Source organism: Pogona vitticeps, chromosome 5 (assembly GCF_051106095.1).
Source record: "Pogona vitticeps strain Pit_001003342236 chromosome 5, PviZW2.1, whole genome shotgun sequence".
NCBI classification, from domain to species: Eukaryota; Metazoa; Chordata; class Lepidosauria; order Squamata; family Agamidae; genus Pogona; species Pogona vitticeps.
In genome coordinates, this window is record NC_135787.1 from 91,515,910 (window position 1) to 91,534,908 (window position 18,999).

The 18,999-nt window shown below is 40.5% G+C and overlaps 1 protein-coding gene across 2 annotated transcripts in view; it reads right to left on the bottom strand.

The window, feature by feature from the left end:
* Positions 1 to 18,999, bottom strand: part of RAB28 (RAB28, member RAS oncogene family) — a 224,011-nt gene that overhangs the window by 116,404 nt on the left and 88,608 nt on the right. For both annotated transcript variants that reach the window (XM_020810571.3, XM_073001048.2), the window contains exons 3-4: positions 13,434 to 13,522; positions 11,117 to 11,246 (exon numbers count right to left, since the gene is read on the bottom strand). In XM_020810571.3, the coding sequence (XP_020666230.3) occupies positions 11,117 to 11,246; positions 13,434 to 13,522 (219 nt within the window). The remainder of the gene's footprint in view (positions 1 to 11,116; positions 11,247 to 13,433; positions 13,523 to 18,999) is intronic.

Sequence of the window (18,999 nt, forward strand, 5' to 3'; positions counted from 1 at the left end):
AGATATCCAGGTAAAGAACTGTGCCATTATGGAGTGAGAAAAAGTTGTGGTGCAGGGGCAACTGAAATATTTCAATCACTGTAAGAAGAAGGGTGGTGAACCATTGTTGTCATGTGAGGACAGTCACATCTGAATGATCATACATGATTTTCACAATTGTGCGCTGAATTAGTGGAAATGGGGGAACCAGTAGAGGAGATCCCCTGTCCAAGTCTTGGTGAAGGCATGTTGAAGCCCCAGGAGTTTGGTCCTTGGCCTGCACAGGAGCAGGAGCAGCACATTTGGAGTTAGTAGTGGCGGCAAACACATCCACAGAATCCACAGAGATCAGTCGGGTGTATGTTTTTTGAGAAAATTCCCACTTGTGTGTGTCATTTTCCAGGTGAGGCAGTCTGCTGTTGTCCGTGTCAGAGACATGGGTTGCCATGGGGACAATTTGATGGGAGGTGCACCATTACCAGAGCAGGCCTGAAAGGTATCGGAGACTCAGGGATTTGGTTCCTCCTTGTTGTTGAAGTAATACATTGCCATGGTGTTGTTGGTGGAGATTTATTTATTTTATTTATTTATTTATTTATTTATTTATTTATTTATTTATTTATTTATTTATTTATTTATTTATTTATTTATTCAACTTATATGCCGCCCACTCAACCCAAAGGTCTATGAGCAGCATATAAAGGTTTCAGTCTACTCAAAGGTCTCTGATTTGAACTGTGTGACTTTGAATTAGATTTTTGAAAGCCCAGAGGGCCTTAAAAATGGCTAGAAGCTTGAGGAAGCACTCTGTGCTCTAGTGCAGTTTGTTTGGGAGTTCTCAACTCCCAAACAAACTGCACCAGAGCAGAGTGCTACTCCTGTCCTCTGAAGATGCCGGCCACAGAGACTGGGAAAACGTTAGGAAGAACAACCTTCAGAACACAGCCAAAGAGCCTGAAAAACCTACAACAACTGGTAAATGCAATATTGGCATGTAGAGTAGCCTTGCCGTGTGCCACAAGAAGCCAATCTGGTGTAGGAAAAGGGTTGATGTTGGGAAAGATGACAATACCACAGGTCCTGAGGAAAGCCGCACCCAGTTTCTATGCATTTTGCAAATACCCTTGGGGTTGTGAAGAGTCTGAAGGAAAGTGTGCATAAGTGATAGGTCTATTGGTCAACTAAGAAGCTGAGGAAGAGAAAAGGTTGTGGCTGAATTGAGATACGGAAGTATGTGTCGCAAAGGTCTATGGATGCAAACCAGTCTCCTTTTGGAGGAGAGGGAAAATGTACTGTAATGTTACCATCCAGAAACATTTTGGGGTGATGAATTTGTTTACGGCATGCAGATCCAAGATGGGGCATAGTCCTCTCTCCTTTTTTGGCATGGTGAAGCACTGGCTGAATTGAGATACAGAAGTATGTGTCGCAAAGGTCTATGGATGCAAACCAGTCTCCTTGTGGAGGAGAGGGAAAATGGACTGTAATGTTACCATCCAGAAACATTTTGGGGTGATGAATTTGTTTACGGCATGCAGATCCAAGATGGGGCATAGTCCTCTCTCCTTTTTTTGGCATGGTGAAGCACTGGGAGAAGAAGGTGGCTGGTGCACAATGGAAAGGCACTCTTGAGATGGCTTTTTCCTCAAGAGTATGTGAATTGCCACCTGAAGGACGGGGAAGGAGATGGTCCAGCAGATACAACCTGTAGGTAAAAGGGATGAATATTCGATGGCGTACCCACGGGCTATGTGTTGAGAACCCAATCATGAATCCATATGTCTGAAGTGATGGAATCCTAGGCGTGGATGAACAGTGCCAACCATCATCTGTTGTTGATGATGAAGGAGATGGTGGATAGAGGATGAAAATGTTGAGCTTGGGCTGGGACACGTCAAAACTGTTGTTTCGGCTTCCTTTCAGTCTTTTTCTGGGAGAGTGGTCTGTATGTATTTAGTAGAAGAGGAAGAAAGAGTAAAGCCCTGTTGGTTGGATCAGTCAGATGCCCTGGAAAACTGTGAATGAGATTTGTAGTTTCAGTTCAGCATGGGCCTCTTCAAGTGAGGGTAGACCTGAGAGGTGGCTGAGCGGTATGAACCCATTTTCCTTGCATCTGTCTTATTTTTGTGCAGGTTGGTTTTGTCATTAAAGAGACTGTCTCCATCAAATGGGAGGTCTTTTTTACGCAAGATTTTGAGTCACCTGGAAGACCAGTAGAGCATGGCCATGCATGGTGACATAAGGTAATGCTTGCTGCCATGCTCTTAGCTGCAGTTTGCTACCTGTCAGGCAGAATGAATTAGTTGTCCTGTTGAAACGAGATAGACAGAGATTTCTTAATTTGTGGCAAGGCTGAAATAAGGGTTTGAAACTTTTCCCATATGAACTGGTGGTAGGCCTTGTTTTTGGCTTGGTTGTTGGCAATGTGCATGTGGAGCATCACTGATGAATAAACTTTTCAAGCAAGTAAGTCAAGCTCGCGACTCTCCCTGTTGCTTGGGGTGTCACGCAAGGAGCCCTTAGATCTTATCAGGGTTGTTTGTACAATTATGGAATTTGGCGTGGGATGTTTGAACAGGACCTTGTCTTGTTGGACCCTATAGAAGTTTTCAATTCTGTGAGATGTTGGCAAAATCACAGAGAGTTTTTGCCAAGACTAGCTGACGAGTAGACATTGTCTAGAGGGGCGCGGTAAAAATCTAATAAATAAATAAATAAATAAATAAATAAATAAATAAATAAATAAATAAATAAATAAATAAATAAATAAATACATGAATGAATGAATGAATGAATGAATGAATGAATGAATGAATGAATGAATGAATGAATGAATGAATGAATGAATGAATGAATGAACGAATGAGGTCTGTCAAAGTCTCAAGCTTTGCCATTTCAACAGGGATGTTAGCCTTCTTATGGACGTGATCAAAGATGGTATCTTTTGCTGGTGGTACCAATTTGAAAGGTAACCAATGATTTCATTATTATCTCTATTAGATCATTATAAGAAGAGAGGTCTTCTGAAGGTGAGAGAGGACCATCATCCTGGACATCAGAAGGGGGTGAAGACCTGGGTGCAGGAAGAGAGTTCTTACCCTCTTCTCCCTCAGAATTGGCAGAGCTGTTCTTGAAATGCAGATCTTCAAAAGGAGCTGAGGGTGTCGTCAGCAAATGATGGGAATTGTGTGGTAACCACAAGGTAAGTGAGGTATTGGTATCGGAAGGATGTAGAAGAGCCGAGGACAACACTGATAGAAGATCCAAAGCCTTAGATTGAATTGAATTTACTTTATTGTCATTATAGTTTCATACAACGAAATTAAATGCCATCTCCAGTACACATAATAATAAAACACACAAAAACATAGAATCCCTAATATGAAAACATAGCACATTACACATAAAACACATCCCTCTCATTCACATCCACATCCTTCACATTCAATTTCCCATCACACAACACATTAATACTGCACTATACAGTGGAATTCAATATAGCTGCAGCTCTGGGACGTGGTGGCGCTGTGGGCTAAACCGCAGAAGCCTGTGCTGCAGGGTCAGAAGACCAACAGTCATAAGATTGAATCCACGCGACGGAGTGAGTGCCCGTCACTTGTCCCAGCTCCCGCCAACCTAGCGGTTTGAAAGCATGCAAATGCAAGTAGATAAATAGGGACCACCATGGTGGGAAGGTAACAGCGTTCCGTGTCTAAGTCGCACTGGCCATGTGACCACGGAAGATTGTCTTCGGACAAAACACTGGCTCTATGGCTTGGAAACCGCCCCCTAGAGTCAAACACGACTGGACAAAAATTGTCAAGGGGAACCTTTACCTTTACCTGGGATAGAAACTGTTTTTCAACCTATATTTCTTTGTTTTAATTATCCTATACCTCCTACCAGATGGTAACAACTGAAAGAGGGAATGGCCCAGGTGTGATGTTTCTTTGAGAATATTTTGGGCTTTCTTAAGACATCAGGAATTATAGAGATCTTCCAAAGAGGTAAGAGGGCAGCCAATGATCCTCTGGGCTATTGTAATAATCCTCTGGAGCATGTTCCTATCTGCCATTGTACAGTTGGCAAACCATATACCAGAGTATAGCGGGCACACTGAAGCCTCTAACAACTCAGGCCTCCAGTATGTGCTCACTCCTCTTCTCAGGTAGCTGCCACCAGGTATTGCTGATCCAATACCAAATATTCACTGACACTTGTATTTACTTTAAAACTTAAACTTGTTTATTTGATTACATAAAAGAAATAAGTAAATCACAAGCAGATAATCAATTTCTTTCAATCAATGAACTTTCTAATACACAGACCCTGCTTTCACTGACTCATTAACACACTGCCTTCTCACTCAGATCTCTACACTGTCTCCCAAGTTTCTTCGCACACAATCTCCTCCACATACCTCATACACCCTTATTTATATCCCAGCTCCTCCCCTTTTGCACCACCTTCCGTCCCCTCATAGGCTGCTGTTCCACTGCTCAGCTGTGACAGACAGGTGAGGGCAGGTGAGGGCTACAAAGAGCAATAGGTTAAAATACTCACTATGATACAGCCCTAGATTATCACTAGGGTGATCCTGGTTGTCGGTGTCTACATGGAAGGCACAAATTGGTGTATCAGTGTGGAGACTCAGATCAATTTCAAGAGTCCTGATGGGAATGGGAGTCGTGGCAACACTCATGTTGTCAGGAGGAGCAGTTCCGCGGGTTGTTAGCATGGGACTCCCAAGATCAAGGGCAGGTGTGGGAATGAGAGTAGGATCTGCTTCTGTCGCAGGATCGGGATTGACTGCTGTACGACTGGGATGCCCATCCCATGTAGTAAGGGGGAGGCAGAAGAAAGGGGCATAATAAGGGTCCTCATGATACCAGGAGCCCACTGAGGAGAACTGCGAGTAGCATGGTTGGTAGCGATGTGGAGGAGATTGTGACATTGATCGCTATGTGGGTCTTCTAGTTTCCCTGTAGGATTGCTTCAAGATTGAGCTAAGTGAATTTCTCCCAGGCAACAAAAGACAGATGTAATGTCTGAGTGTGGGAGCTTCTTGCCACAAGTGGCACACTTTTCCAGAAAAAGGAGTGACCATAAATCATTGGAGAAAAGGAAGCAGCCAAGCCACGGGGGGGGGGGGGGCTTCTAACTCTACCTAAACAACTATATCTCTTCCCTCCCCCCTTTTTTTAGGTAAAAGGAGAAAGGAAAGGAAGAACAAGCAAAAGGAAAGGCAGAAAACTTATCAAAATGATGGTAAGTGAAGCAGAGGCTGCAGAGCAGTCCTTTGTGTGCTATTGTAGCAGTGGACAAAAAAGGACTGAAGAAAGTGTGGTATAGGCTGAGAAGCACTTTCATTTTTGAGGCTCTGGAACTTTCCATTCCATGGACATCATGACAAAGAACAAAACAATTTATTACCTAATCAAAATAAAGGAAAAAAAGGAAATTACATACAGTGGTGCCTTGACTTACGGAGGTCCCGACTTATGACCATTTCGAGTTACAACAAGATCCAGCCGCAAAAATTTGCTTCGACTTGCGGCCGGAGCTTCCAGTTATAAACAGAAAAAGGCGGAAAATTCAAATTGCTAACTTCTGGTAGGCGAAGAGGCTGCTTCTTTGTAGCTCTTTCTCCCCAGCGGACAGAGTGAGTGCAATCAGAGGAGGCTTTGGACTGCTTGGAAAAGCAAGGTGCTGCTTTCTGCTTTTTAAAAACTGTTCTGAGTGGGTTTTGCAACATGGTTTTGGGCTGGGTGGTTATGTTTCTGTGCTGTGATAGGTCTTGGGGGGCTTGTTTGTTGGGGTTTTTTCCCATTTCCAATGGGTCTTGGGGAGTTTGCTTGCTTTTTGGAGTTTTTCCCCCCCATTTCCGATAGGTCTTCGGGAGTTTGTTCGTTTTCCCATTTCTGATGGGTCTTGGGGGGATTATTTGTTTTTTGTTGTTTTTTTCCCCATTTTCAATTTGTCTTGCACACTTGGCTTGCTTTCTGCTTTGCTTTTTCCCCATTTCCGATGTGTCTTGCATGCTTCGATTGCTTTTTGTTTTGCTTTTTTCCCATTTCTGATGGGTCTTGCAGTGATTTTTTTTTTTTTGGTGATTTTTTCCTTTGGCCGGAACAGAATAATTGCATTTCAATGGGAAATAATGCTTCAACATACAGTGGTGCCTCGCTTAGCGAGCGCTCAGTTTTGCGACGAAATCGCTTTGGGACGCTTTTTTTGCGATCGCAAAATGATGTTCCCTATGGGGGAATTTCCCTTTGCGATGATCGGTTCCCTGCTTCGGGAACCGAGCATCGCAAAGCGACGATTTTAAAACAGCTGATCGGCGGTTTCAAAATGGCCGTCGGGTAAACAAAATGGCCACCTGCTGTTTTCTAGGATGGATTCCTCACTCTACAGAAACCGAAAATGGCCGCGCTATGGAGGATCTTCACTGAACTGTGAGTTTTAAGCCCATAGGAATGCATTAATCAGGTTTTAATGTGTTTCTATGGGCTTTTTTATTTCGCATTGCGACATTTTCGTTCAACAGCGATTTTTGCGGAACAAATTAACGTCACAATGCGAGGCACCACTGTACGACCATTTCGAGTTACGACCATCTTCTGGAACGGATTAAGTCCGTAAGTCAAGGCGCCACTGTACTGAGGACCTATACAGAGGAGTTTCAACAACAGATTCCTTCAAACAATAATATTTTGATATGAAGAACCTGAGGCTTCAGAATCTGAATTGCAAACTGTTCTCAAACCATATGAAAAAGTGTACATATGATTCAATTCATCCAAAAATCTTTACAAATGCAAGATATTGGATGCATGTGTCCACGATTCAGAAAGCCAAGAAATTACTTTATATTGCTGTGCAATATCATGCCTGCATTGCCAGCAGGAAAAAGGATGTCAAGCTTTACATTGCAAAAGGCAGTATGAATGTATGAACGTTAGTAACACTAATTGCAAGAGTCAAGACAGTCTACAGGTTACCCTCTTGTGCTCACTACCATTTACAAAGGGCATCAATCAAGGGAAAATCCCAGAAGTTGATTCCTTTTTTCATCACTTAACTACTTCTCATGTAAACACAAAGCAATTGTCATGGATGTTTTTCAACAAGTGTGAATGGTAGTGAGCACACGAGGGTATCCTGCACATTTGAAGGAGGCCACAGATTGGAAACAATTCTTCACTTTAAGTTGTATAACATACCTTATAAGGTTTGTTATACAACTCATACAATCCTGATTTGGCCTATATTTCTTTTATACTGTGTTTGAGAATGGCTACTAGAACATATGCAGAACATATCCGAAAAGCTGGACTTCATTTAAATGAAGAGTGAGAATTAGTAGAATAAACACCAGTAATTTAAGATACACAGATGACACCATCTCATTGGCAGAAGATGACTTGAATGACTATTGGAGAAAGTAAAAAAGAAAGTGCAAAAGCAGGACTGCAGTTGAACATTAAGACAAAAATTATGAGTACAGAAGAACTACACAACTCTAGCGCTGACAATAAAGAAATAGAGAGTTTGTATACCTTGGTTCAATCATCAACCCAAATGGAGATTGCAGCCAAGAAATCAGAAAAGGACTGAGACTAGGAAGGGCAGCAATTAAGGAATTAGAAAAGATATTCAAATGTAAGGATGTGTCACTGGGGACCAAGACCACCTACAGTCTTGTATTTCTTATCACCATGTATGGGTGTGAAAGCTGGACTGTAACAAAAGCTGACAGAAAAAAACTGACTCATTTGAAATGTGGTGCATTACAGATATCTTGAACTGCCAAAAAAATGAACAAGTGGGTCCTAGAGCAAATCAATTCTTTATTATCTCTGGAGGCAAAAATATTGAAACTCAAGCTGTCCTATTTTGGGAGCATCATGAGAAGGCAGGATTCTCTGGAAAAGACAATAATCCTGGGAAAAGAGGAAGGCAGCAGGAGAAGAGGAAGCCCACATACAAGATGGACCAACTCCCTAAAGGAAACCATAGGCTTGAGTTTGCAAGAACTGAGCACGGCAGTTTTGGAGAGAGATCACTCATTCATGGGGTCACCATGAGTTCAAGGTGACTTGACAGCAAATAATAACAGCAAAGAAAAATAGAATTTACCCTGACGCAGATCCCCAGAAAAATTCTGGAGCAGATAATACAGTGGTCAATCTTTAAGCACCTTGAAAACAATGCAGTGATCACTAGAAGCCAACATGGATTTGTCAGCAATAAATCTTGTCAGACTAATCTTATCTCATTTTTTGATTGGGTAGCTTCTCTGGAAAACAGTGGAAATGATGTGAATGAAATATATCTTGATTTCAGCAAAGCTTTTGACAAAGCACTCCCTGATAGTCTGATTGACTGATGGGCTATCCAACTGAAGGCTTAATATTGTTGTCAGATGGAACCACAGTTATGACAGAATCATACTCATGAAATGCTTACTGATGGCTAATTCCCAAACTGCGAGAAGGTAACAAGTGCGGTACCACAGGGTTCAGTCCTGAGTTCAGGGCACTTTAATAATTTATTAACAACTTGGATGAGGAAGTGCAGGGAATGGTTTTCAAATTTGCAGACAATTCAAAATTGGATGGAAACTTTTTTTATTCATATAAGAAGTTAAAGAAATCTTGATAGTCTCGAGCAATGGACTGAAAAGAACAGAATGATATTTAACAGGAATAAGTGCAAAGTTCTAGGGAATAAAAACAGATCAATAGTAATGTAATACTACATGTGAGAAGGATCTTAGAATTGTTGTAGATTAATAAATGCGAAGTTCCACATGCATGAAAAAGAAACCAAATGCATATATACAAGGGGAGGGATGCTTGGCTCAGCAGTACTACATGTAAGAAGGATCTTGAAAAATTTGCAGATCACATGCTCAATATGAGTCAACAGTGTGATACGGCTGCAAAAAAGGTAAATGCTTTTATATGAAACATTTTAAAAAGCATAGTTCTGAGATGAGAGGCGAGGGGGTTGAAGCCCTCGCTGGAGTGTTGTCCTCCTCTAAGAGAGAACAAGAAGTGCAGACAGACCCACCAGCCCCTCGCGTCATGACAGCCCAGCAGGGAGTAGACACCCGGGACCTAGAACGGGGGATGGAAAAGATATCTATATCCACCCAAACTGGGACTGAAAAGGTGGGAACGGAGGAAAGAGGACTACTGTTAGTAGAGGCAGGAAGTGGGAATATAAAAGGGAGGAGAGACGATATACCGGGGGGTTGGGAGTGAATATGGGTACAGGATCCCTGGACAGGGAAGTGTGAAAAAGTCCGAGTGCCTCGGGAAGAGGCGGATTACAGGTGGAGGAGAGGTCTACCTCCTCGTCCCTCATACTGGGGGGAATCAGAGGCCAGGGAATGGTGTAGAAGACTGAGAGATGAGAAAGAAGCTGTGGAGAGGGAAGAAAGAGAGAGAAGGGCATGACGTCTGGAGGAGGCTCGCTGGAGGAGGTATTCACCAGACTCTGGGTACCCTTCAAAGAGGAAGACAACCCCTTCGGGCTGGGAGAGATGAGGAGACCCTTCCTTTGATAGACCCTGGTTTGGACTCACCTGATTTAGAGGACACTAACCCTTTTACTAAGGGTCCTTGGAATGAATCTATGTTCAGTCCATTTTTACAAGATGTTTGGATGCCCTCACTAGACCCGTTGGCGGTGAGAGATAAAGCCGTTGGAGATTATAAAGTGGGAGAAGCTTTGTTTGATGTTCCAATAAACCCTAGTTTTGATTTTCGAAAGACTGGACGTGTTGCATTTGTTTCCGACAATAAAGAGGCCCTTTTGAACCCTTACAATAGTCTCCAAATCACATAATGTACTAGTTCCCCTCTATTCAGTACTGGTTAGATTTCATCTTGACTACTGGGTCCAGTTCCAGACACTGCACTTTGAGAAGGACCCATACAAAGTGAAACAGTTTCAGAGGAGGTCAATAAGGATGATCAGGGAACTAAAAACCAAGCCCTATGAGGAAGAACTGGATGATCTGGGCATGTTTAGCATTGAGAAAAGACAAAGTGAGATAATAGCACCTTTCAAACTCAAAGACAGGAGGGCCTGGCGTGCTCTGGTCCATGGGGGTCACAAAAAGTCAGACACAACTTAACAACAACAACAACAACAATATAGAGGGGCAGGATCTCTCCTCAATCATTTTAGCATGCAAGATACTGCCACTGTGTTTCATAACAACATAATCGGGATAAAAATCTAGGGGAGCTGTTCATCCTATAAACCTGTAGGAATGAAGATAACTGGCAGCATAGCAAAGCTTGTCCTGCTGAGTATAACTGCAGGCATCTCAGAACAGAATTATAAGGCGTCACTAGTGAAAAACACCACAGTTTAGAACCACCCATGATGGTATCTCACACATGATCTACGAAGCTCCTGCATGGGACTGGATTCAGATTTAGAAAATATGCAAATACTCTTGCACATAATTCTTATGTATCTACTTCTAATTCCCTATTCTACCCTCAGTTTTGAAACACAGTCAGATTTAGTTTACTATTTTCCTCAGGACAGGCAGTTAACTTTTGTTACTGATGTTATATTATGCCATACACTCTAAAGATGTAATGAATCAAGCAATAGTTATCTCTCAACAGAGCAGTAACTAACCTAAATATTAGAAATGGCAAAGAATGATCAAGCCGTATTTTGTTTATCAAGTATGGTTTATGAAAAGGGGATATACATAATAGTATAGTCATTCTGTACATGAAAAATTTGGAAAGCAAACTAGCAACATTTCCAGGATTTTATGGACAATGTCATGCTGATAACCACTGAAGCAGGTTATTTCCATGAGCTGATATCCCTCAGCAGACTAAACACTGCAACTGCTGTCACAATATAGCACTTTCCCTTTGGTCTAACGCATGAAATACTACGTTCTACAAGCCAGACTCTGCCAAAATCAATGCACAATGGTGCCAGTAAAATGAAAGGGACCACACATATACCAATGTCTACAAGACTGGGACTCACACAGCTGTAGTGTAGAGCTGTGAATGTGGAACACATTGCTGATTTGCATTTTAGCTAGCTCACTAAACTATTCCACCTAAATAACAATTTAACAACTTACTTTTATTGCCAACCAAGGCCACATGTGGCTCAGTTTCTGACTCTTCATTGACCTTCTTTACAACATTATACCAATCTTCTAAATTTTCAAAGCTCTGTTGGTTAGTGATATCATATACCAGAAGAACAGCCTGAAGAGAACAGACATAAGCATAATATTTTGAAAAGCACAGATGGGTTTAAATTATCAAGATGATTTCTTCTATAAATATAATGATTGTTGTACAAACTTAATGGTTACACAAGGCTGATGAACATGGAATCCTCAGCATGCAGGCCCTAGACATGAGAAATGGGACTGCAGGATAAAATGTCAGGCTCATATAAATCCCCCAAACATATTTCTAAAAAATAAACTATCATTTAAAATCCACTGTACTACAAATGTAAGAGAATTGTGCACTAGGAGGGTTCACATGGGATTTTTCAGTTGAAGTCATAACACATGCATGTAACTAGTGGACCAGTTTGCCAACTGGTCAAATCTTCATCAGCTGTTTGCATATTAATTTATTAGATAGAAACAGAAAAACTGTATTGAGACTGCACAAAGACGAATAGTCTTTGCACATAATATGGAACTAAATTGCAACTAGTGCTGTGATATTTGCATTAGCAGAATAATAGTACTAGATGCTGGCCATTGCCTGAAAACATAGAAAATTTTTACCAAAAGGGGCATTTTGTATTCCTAATACTAACTGAAATTCCATTGCACCAAAGTATTACAAATCTCCCACCACACTGCAACTACCATAATCTTGTAATGAGTCTTGACTGAAAATCACTTGCTTGAGAGATCAGGATACAGTCAAAGAAGCAAGGAAGAAACAGACAGTAGTGTATTAATACTAGCAACAGAATGAATCTGTTGCAGATAAAACAGATATTTGGAGATGCCAATCAATATAAGACTAATAGGAATGTATGCTATACTCATTCTTCATTTCATTTTCTGTCAAGTAAAGAAAATAACAATGTAAATCTTACACTCAGTCAAGAACATATATATGCACAATGCTATCAACAATTTTGCTTGACAGAATAATAATAGTGTGGTGGCTATGACTGAAACAACAAGTTCAGAATTTGCCTCTTATTAATTCACTAGCTGAACTTATTAATTTACTTGGTAAGTTTAGACAGGTCACAGTCTGTTAAATTCAGTCTCTCATTTCCAACAAGGGAATAGTTACAATTATTCTTCTAAGGCTGTTCTAGTGATTACTGAACACTTTATCAGGAGCTGAGAATGCTCAATAAGCTAACAATGTATTCATATATTTAATTAGAAACAAAACATCATCGAAATCAATGTGAGCTAATTTTAGAAATGTTTTTACCTCTGGCTACACAAAAAACACTGGTATCTAACCGTCTTCGTAAACATCTGATTACATAGAGGAAACTTCCCAGCTTATTGTGAGTTTTAATTTTATTTTACAGTTGTTCGTTGCTTTACATATGAGAACAAGATTTGGCTCCCCACATGCTGACTCAGTTTGAATAAATGTGTTAAACATCTGTTAACTACATTTTATAAAATGACTAGCTTTAAAATTTAACAAGCTGGTACATTTTCCCGCTACTAAAGTAAAATGTACAAGAATGAACTAGGCCTCAAGCATCCTTCTTAATCCTGGAATAAAGCAGCAAACAAAAATAGATTCATTAGTATTTAATAGTTTATATCACATATGTATAACTCAAATACTGTCTTCCTAAAATTATATCTGTCTGTTTTTTGCTATTCACTTCCAAAACAACAAGAAAAAGAATGCCTTAACTATAAAATGTGCCTACTTGTAAAGCACAATTAATTTTCACTATTCTGCAAAAATACTGAGCTGCCTACTTACCTTCTTTTGTTTGCCCCCCTAGAACCTCAGCTGGCTGAATGTATTTAATGGCATAGGATTGCTCTTAATTTCCTCTTTCTACCTTTGCTCCCCAGGAAGCATCTGCACTCAAAACAGCCAGTATGCCTATTTAGATATCCATGGGGATATCTAAATAACCTTAACAAAAACTGCTGTTTTCATCTTAAGCCACAATGTAGGACCATGAACATCTGTTTTGGAAAGCTGTTAGGAATACACAAACTAGCACCTTTCATTCAATAAAAGGAAATACTTTTTAAGCAATCCTGGACTGAAATATTCTGTCCACAGAACTAACATTCAAAACAGTTTCACTTAAGGAGATGTTTACTTTTTTACTACTCTCTTAAAATCATGCTGTAAGCTATCATTTTTGCAATAAAGTTTTTAGGAAAAACAATGACATATACTAATTAACAGCCATTTCTTTAGCCATACCTGTGCACCATAGACATATTTATCCAGCATCTTGCCTCCTATTGTTTGGCCTCCAATATCCCATACTTGAACAGTAACATTTACATTTCCTGCAAGAAGGGAAAAAATCTTAAACCTGGTATATTTCACATTGCTCGATTACAGAAACAGGGAATAATCTTCACAACAGAACATTAAAGCAGCACAGCATACATTCTACTTATGTCAAATGTGCTGCTTATTATGTATTTTATTTGTCTTGTAAAAAGTGACAGAAAGCTGAGTAGCCTTTATTGCTGCCCAAAGCAAAATGCTACCCTGCACACTTGACTAGAACCCAAAGAAACACAGATTTTGTTAGACATATTTAAAAGGTTTTAACACTGTATTTCTCAAACAGCAGCTCCCTGTGTCATATTGGTAAAATATTCCATTAAAATGACAGCATTTCCAAGGGTGCAAATTTTAACAATTGATTTTGAAGGCTTTTTCTTTATCTCTTTATTAAGATACTAGCACTGTAATTTCTACCCTACCAGTTATTTCACCATCCATCAACACAAAGTCACTGTACACTATGTAAAACTAAATAAACTATATTAAAATATTAAATAATATCAAATAACTTTTTAAAAGTAACAGTAAAATACAGCATGAAACATTTTTTTCTGGTAGAGAAAAAGCAATTAACCAGAAGTGTAAACTGACATGTCTGTACTCAGAAGTAAGCCCCTCCAGGTTAAGCCTCGCTAACTTCTAGGGAAGTACAATAAAGGTCAGTAGCCTTAGCAACTCATATTATACAGTGCTTGCAGTCTTAAAAGACAAGGTGTTCATTTAAATAAAAGTTTATATACGCCAGAGAAAAGATAATAAAGACAGGACCAACAGAATAGCCTCTTCAGTGAGACTATTCTTCAATGAGGCTACCAAAATCAACAAATCTTCTCCTGAGAAGCTATATACCTTTACTTGACTAATGTTTTCAGACAAGGAAATCTAAAGTGGTTATGTACCAAAAAAAGCCAACATGGGTATATAAAAGAAGAATATAATATTTAAGTGAAGCTGTTTATGTATTAAAATTTAAACCAAACATTTAAAAATTGAAAGCTGAAATAAACTGGGAGCCTCTACAATTTTATGGTTTTTTTCCCAAAGGCACTGAGCCCCTCCTTTGTTGGAGGTACAGCAACAATACATAATTGTTACTAACAATTAAAAAACTTTATCACAAATTACATCAGCCTAGAAAATAACAGTATAATGTGATGCTAAGTAAACTGTTAAGAAATAAAGATTCATCTTGCATAACCTCTGGCTGGAATGTGTAAAAATCAGAGTAAGGAAAAGACAGTAGAGATACAAATAGAGACTTAGTCATGGTTTCTTATATGCATATATATTTAATCCATATTTACAAACATTTACTGTGGATTTTTCAAAGGATTTCTACTTCCCACCCTGACATAATTTCCAATTTGCTCTGGACACGTTCAAGAAACAAAATTAAAGCCCTAAATAAGCACTTCTTCAGATCCCCATCTATAAGCAGAACAAACATGAAGTTTGTCCAAATTACTTTGTGACCAAATTCTATATTTGGCAATATGAAAATATATTCACCTGGAATATTTTCTATTTCCCACAGTCCAGTGGAGAAAATACTTCTCTTTTTAATAATGCAGACTCAAATCCAAAGAATAGATAGACATGAATGGTGTGTGAAGCTAACATGAATTTAATTTTTTCCAACAGTACTTAAGAAACACACTGATTATAAAATTGCTAAGCAGCCTTTCTGTTTGGAAAACAATACCTACAGCAAAAAGTAAAAATGTAGCGTAGAGCATATTATTTTTTCTGCACATGCATAAATCAATCTGTGGATCCTGGGCTATGAACTGATTATATATCTAGTAAAGCATTCAAAATAATCAAAAGTAGCATTATTTGCAAGAAAAATGGATTTTGCTTTTAAATAATCAGCTTATTTGGTTTTCTTGATATGCTAGTATTGCTCAGTTCTCTAAAACATACTTGCACTGAGTAATTTAATTCAGTATATTACAGATAGCAAACAAGCAAAATATTTCTTTACCAAATATCATGAAAGCAAAACCTCTTCAACCTGATATACAATTTCTCATGCATAAACAACTCTGCTCTAAAATAAGAGATTTTGAAAAAATCTAATTTTGCATAATTTCAAATGATTTTAATTCAACGTTTGTAACAGTAAAATACTGGCACGATGCAGGAAAAAAATTAAATATTTCCTAGACCTATTGGTTTCAATGAGAGTTAAATACATACACTAAGATCAATGTGTCAGGGTCCAGGTTGTGCATGGTTGCCTTCAACAGCGGGAGCAAGTGCACCAGGACCAGAAAACAGAACAGAGGGCCTAGCCCAAACTCACAAAGAGACCAACTAGCCAGGATAGCTATCTTTAAGAGTCCTACCTAACTGAGCTATTGTGAGTTCATGTTGTTGTTGTTTAGTCATTAAGTCATGTCCTACTCTTCATGACCCCATGGACCAGAGCATGCCAGGCCCTCCTGTCTTCCACTACCTCTCAGAGTTTGGTCAAATTCATGTTGGTAGCTTCAATGACACTGTCCAACCATCTCGTCCTCTGTCGGCCCCTTCTCTTGCCCTCACACTTTCCCAGCATCAGGGTCTTTTCCAGGGAGTGAGTTCTAAGGAATCACAAAGCACTTGTGTCTGTACCTGCAAAGTGCTGGTTAAAAGTAAAGTGTTCTTTTAAGGTCAGACTTGTTCAAGGGGCTTACACTATGCAATGCTGAGGTCTTGGGACTTCCCCAGCTTAGGGAGACCTGTGCACGACATGGTGGCAGCTGCAAGACATACAATCCAAGCTGCTGAGACCATTCTGTTAGAATCAGTTTTGCATATTCAAAGATATACAGAACAAAGTGGCTTTTCCCTAAGTTGTTATTTTGCTAAGGCAGAATAAACAGTAACAAGGAGCAATTCCACAAGTATTCTGTGAGCTGTTAGATTTGCTTAGGCAAGACGACAGTGTTCTGGGTGCTGTTAGTTTTGCTTAGGCAAAATGACAGGCAGATGTCACGGAAAGCCTTCACAAGACTTTCGACTACAAGAAGTAGTGGAGGTTAACGTTGCAGAAGCTGGAGCTGTGGCTACCGACGAATCCAGCAGCTGAGACCCAGTGCAACGGACAAACCCAGCAGCAGTGGTGCCGGCTGAAGTTGTGGCTTCAAAAGGAGCCAGGGGCGGTGAACCGGCGCTGTAGGTCAGGCCAGAGACAAGGAAGCAGTCCGGAGAGATGGCGGTCCGCATCCGGGAGCTCGGTGACCAAGCGCCATGTGCAACAAGAGTAAGGGCAGCTCAGGAGATCAGGAGACCCTTTACTCGCCCTGAAGATGTACCCAGCCTAAGAGCAGGGGAAACTTCAACTCAGCCTTTGTCTAAAGTGGATGTGATCATCTGATTCCTGATGGAATCCTTAGCAATGCAGAGAGGCATATGGAACACCCTAGAAAAGATGCAGCACCAGAACCAGAGAGGGTTTGCTGTTTCTGAACAACAGTCAGGTAACCAGCCAGGAGAGGCAGCACCCCTAGCACCAGATGACACAATTCGGGGCCAACAAGACTTCAGGGACTGTAGCGTTCAGCCCTGCCCTCACCTGTCCGTCACATCTGAGCAGTGGAAAAGCAGCCAATGAGTGAACGGAAGGTGGTGCTAAAGGGGGAGGGACTTGTATATAAAGGGGGGTGTATGGAGTATGAGAGGGGAGTCAGGGAGACTGTGAGATCGAGTGAGCCAGTGAGTCAGTGAGAGTAGGGTTCTGTGTATTAATGAGTTCAGTGAGTGAGAGAGATTGGTTAGCAACTTGTGATTTACCTATTACTTATTATTAATCAAATAAACAAGTTTAAGTTTTAAAGAAACACATGTCTCAGTGTTTAATTGGTATTGAAACCGCAATACCTGGTGGCAGCAACTTGGTGAGAAGAAGAGTGAGCACCTCCTGGAGGCCTGAGAGAATACAGGCTCCAGCATGCCCGCAACATAAACTGGTGTCCAGCATGTGGGATACGAATTGATCCAGTAAAGCCTTAGAACAGAAAGGTGCCCAGAGCATAAAAAGATCTTTAGCCAGGGAATTTGAGCTGAAAGGAGTGGGTAAACTTCCTAGAGCTTTCTCAAGGGGAGAAATCTTAGTGGGAAGGCTTCTAGGCTCAAATTGGGGACTGAGATAGGGACAGGCTCTGAGGAAACCATTTCTGGAGGGAGTTTACCTCAAGCAGAAACTGGGACCAGTTGGCTAGCTTGTCCTGAGCTCAAAGGATAAAGTTCTGAGGGGACTAAGCGGAAACCAAGGGCAGAGAAGCTGAGGTGACTCAAATCAGCTAAAACTGGGAAAAGTTACAGCTGACATTTCTGGTTATTTGGTGCCTGAGGCAGGGAGAGAAACTTTGGTGAAAGGCCTGGCTGGAAGCCAGAGGCCTAAACACAGTAGCTTACCAGTGGATGAGTGCTGGGGAAGCAAATTTATAGCACAGACTCTCTCACTGAAAGGAAAAAAGTGTACTTTTTAAATTTGGGGCTTGAAAATTGGATAAGCCTAAATAAATAAACATGCCTTCCACACGGGGAAAGAAGGCTGAAAAAGTGCCTACTGAGATGGCAGTTGGCTCAGATCAAGAAAATGTAGAATCTGAGGAAGAAATCACCTCAGAGAAAGAGATGGAGACCTCAAGGGGGAAGGACTCTATAGAATTCAGAAAATGGAAGTTGGAGCAAGCACAAGCACAGGAATTCAGGTTGAAACAAATGGAGCCGGAAAATAAGGCCAGATCTGAAGAAAGACAGCTAGAAATTAAGGCTAAATCTGAGGAAAGACAGAGAGAAATGGATTTAGAACTAGAAAAGGAGAGGATGGCATTTGAAATTAGGAGGCTAGAGCTGGCAGCTCAAGCTAATAATAACAACAATGATGGCCGATCTAATTCTGAGGAGAGACATCTGTCCAAGGCAGACCTTAAAAGATTCCCAGTATTTAGGAAGAGTGATGACCCTGAATCTTTTATGATTATGTTTGAGCGCTCGTGTGAGGATTCTGAAGTAAGGGGATGATGGTGATGAGGTCTCAAATTAGTGGAGGCCTTGCGGATATTTATGCAGAGATGCCAGTGGAATTAATAAAAGATTATGATGAGTATAAAAAGCTAATTTTTGCTCGTTATGGCATCAATGCTGAGCATTTGAGACAGAAGTTCAGGGCTCTGACAAAGAAACCTGAAGAGTCTCAGTTAGGGGCAAACTTGACCAGATATCTGGACAAATGGCTCCAACAGGAGGGAGTTGAGACAGTAAAGAATATTAAAAACATCATTGGTCTTGAGCAGTTTTATTCACTCCTACCTGGAGAACTGAGGTATCTAGTAAGGGACAAGAAACCCAGAAATCTCCAAGAGGCGGGACAGGCTGCTGATTTTATTTCCCAGATTAGAAAACCAAGCTTTTCTGAGGGAAAAGTTGTGAGGAAAGCTTGGGAGGACACAAATAAAAATTCCAGAGGGCAGTTTAACAA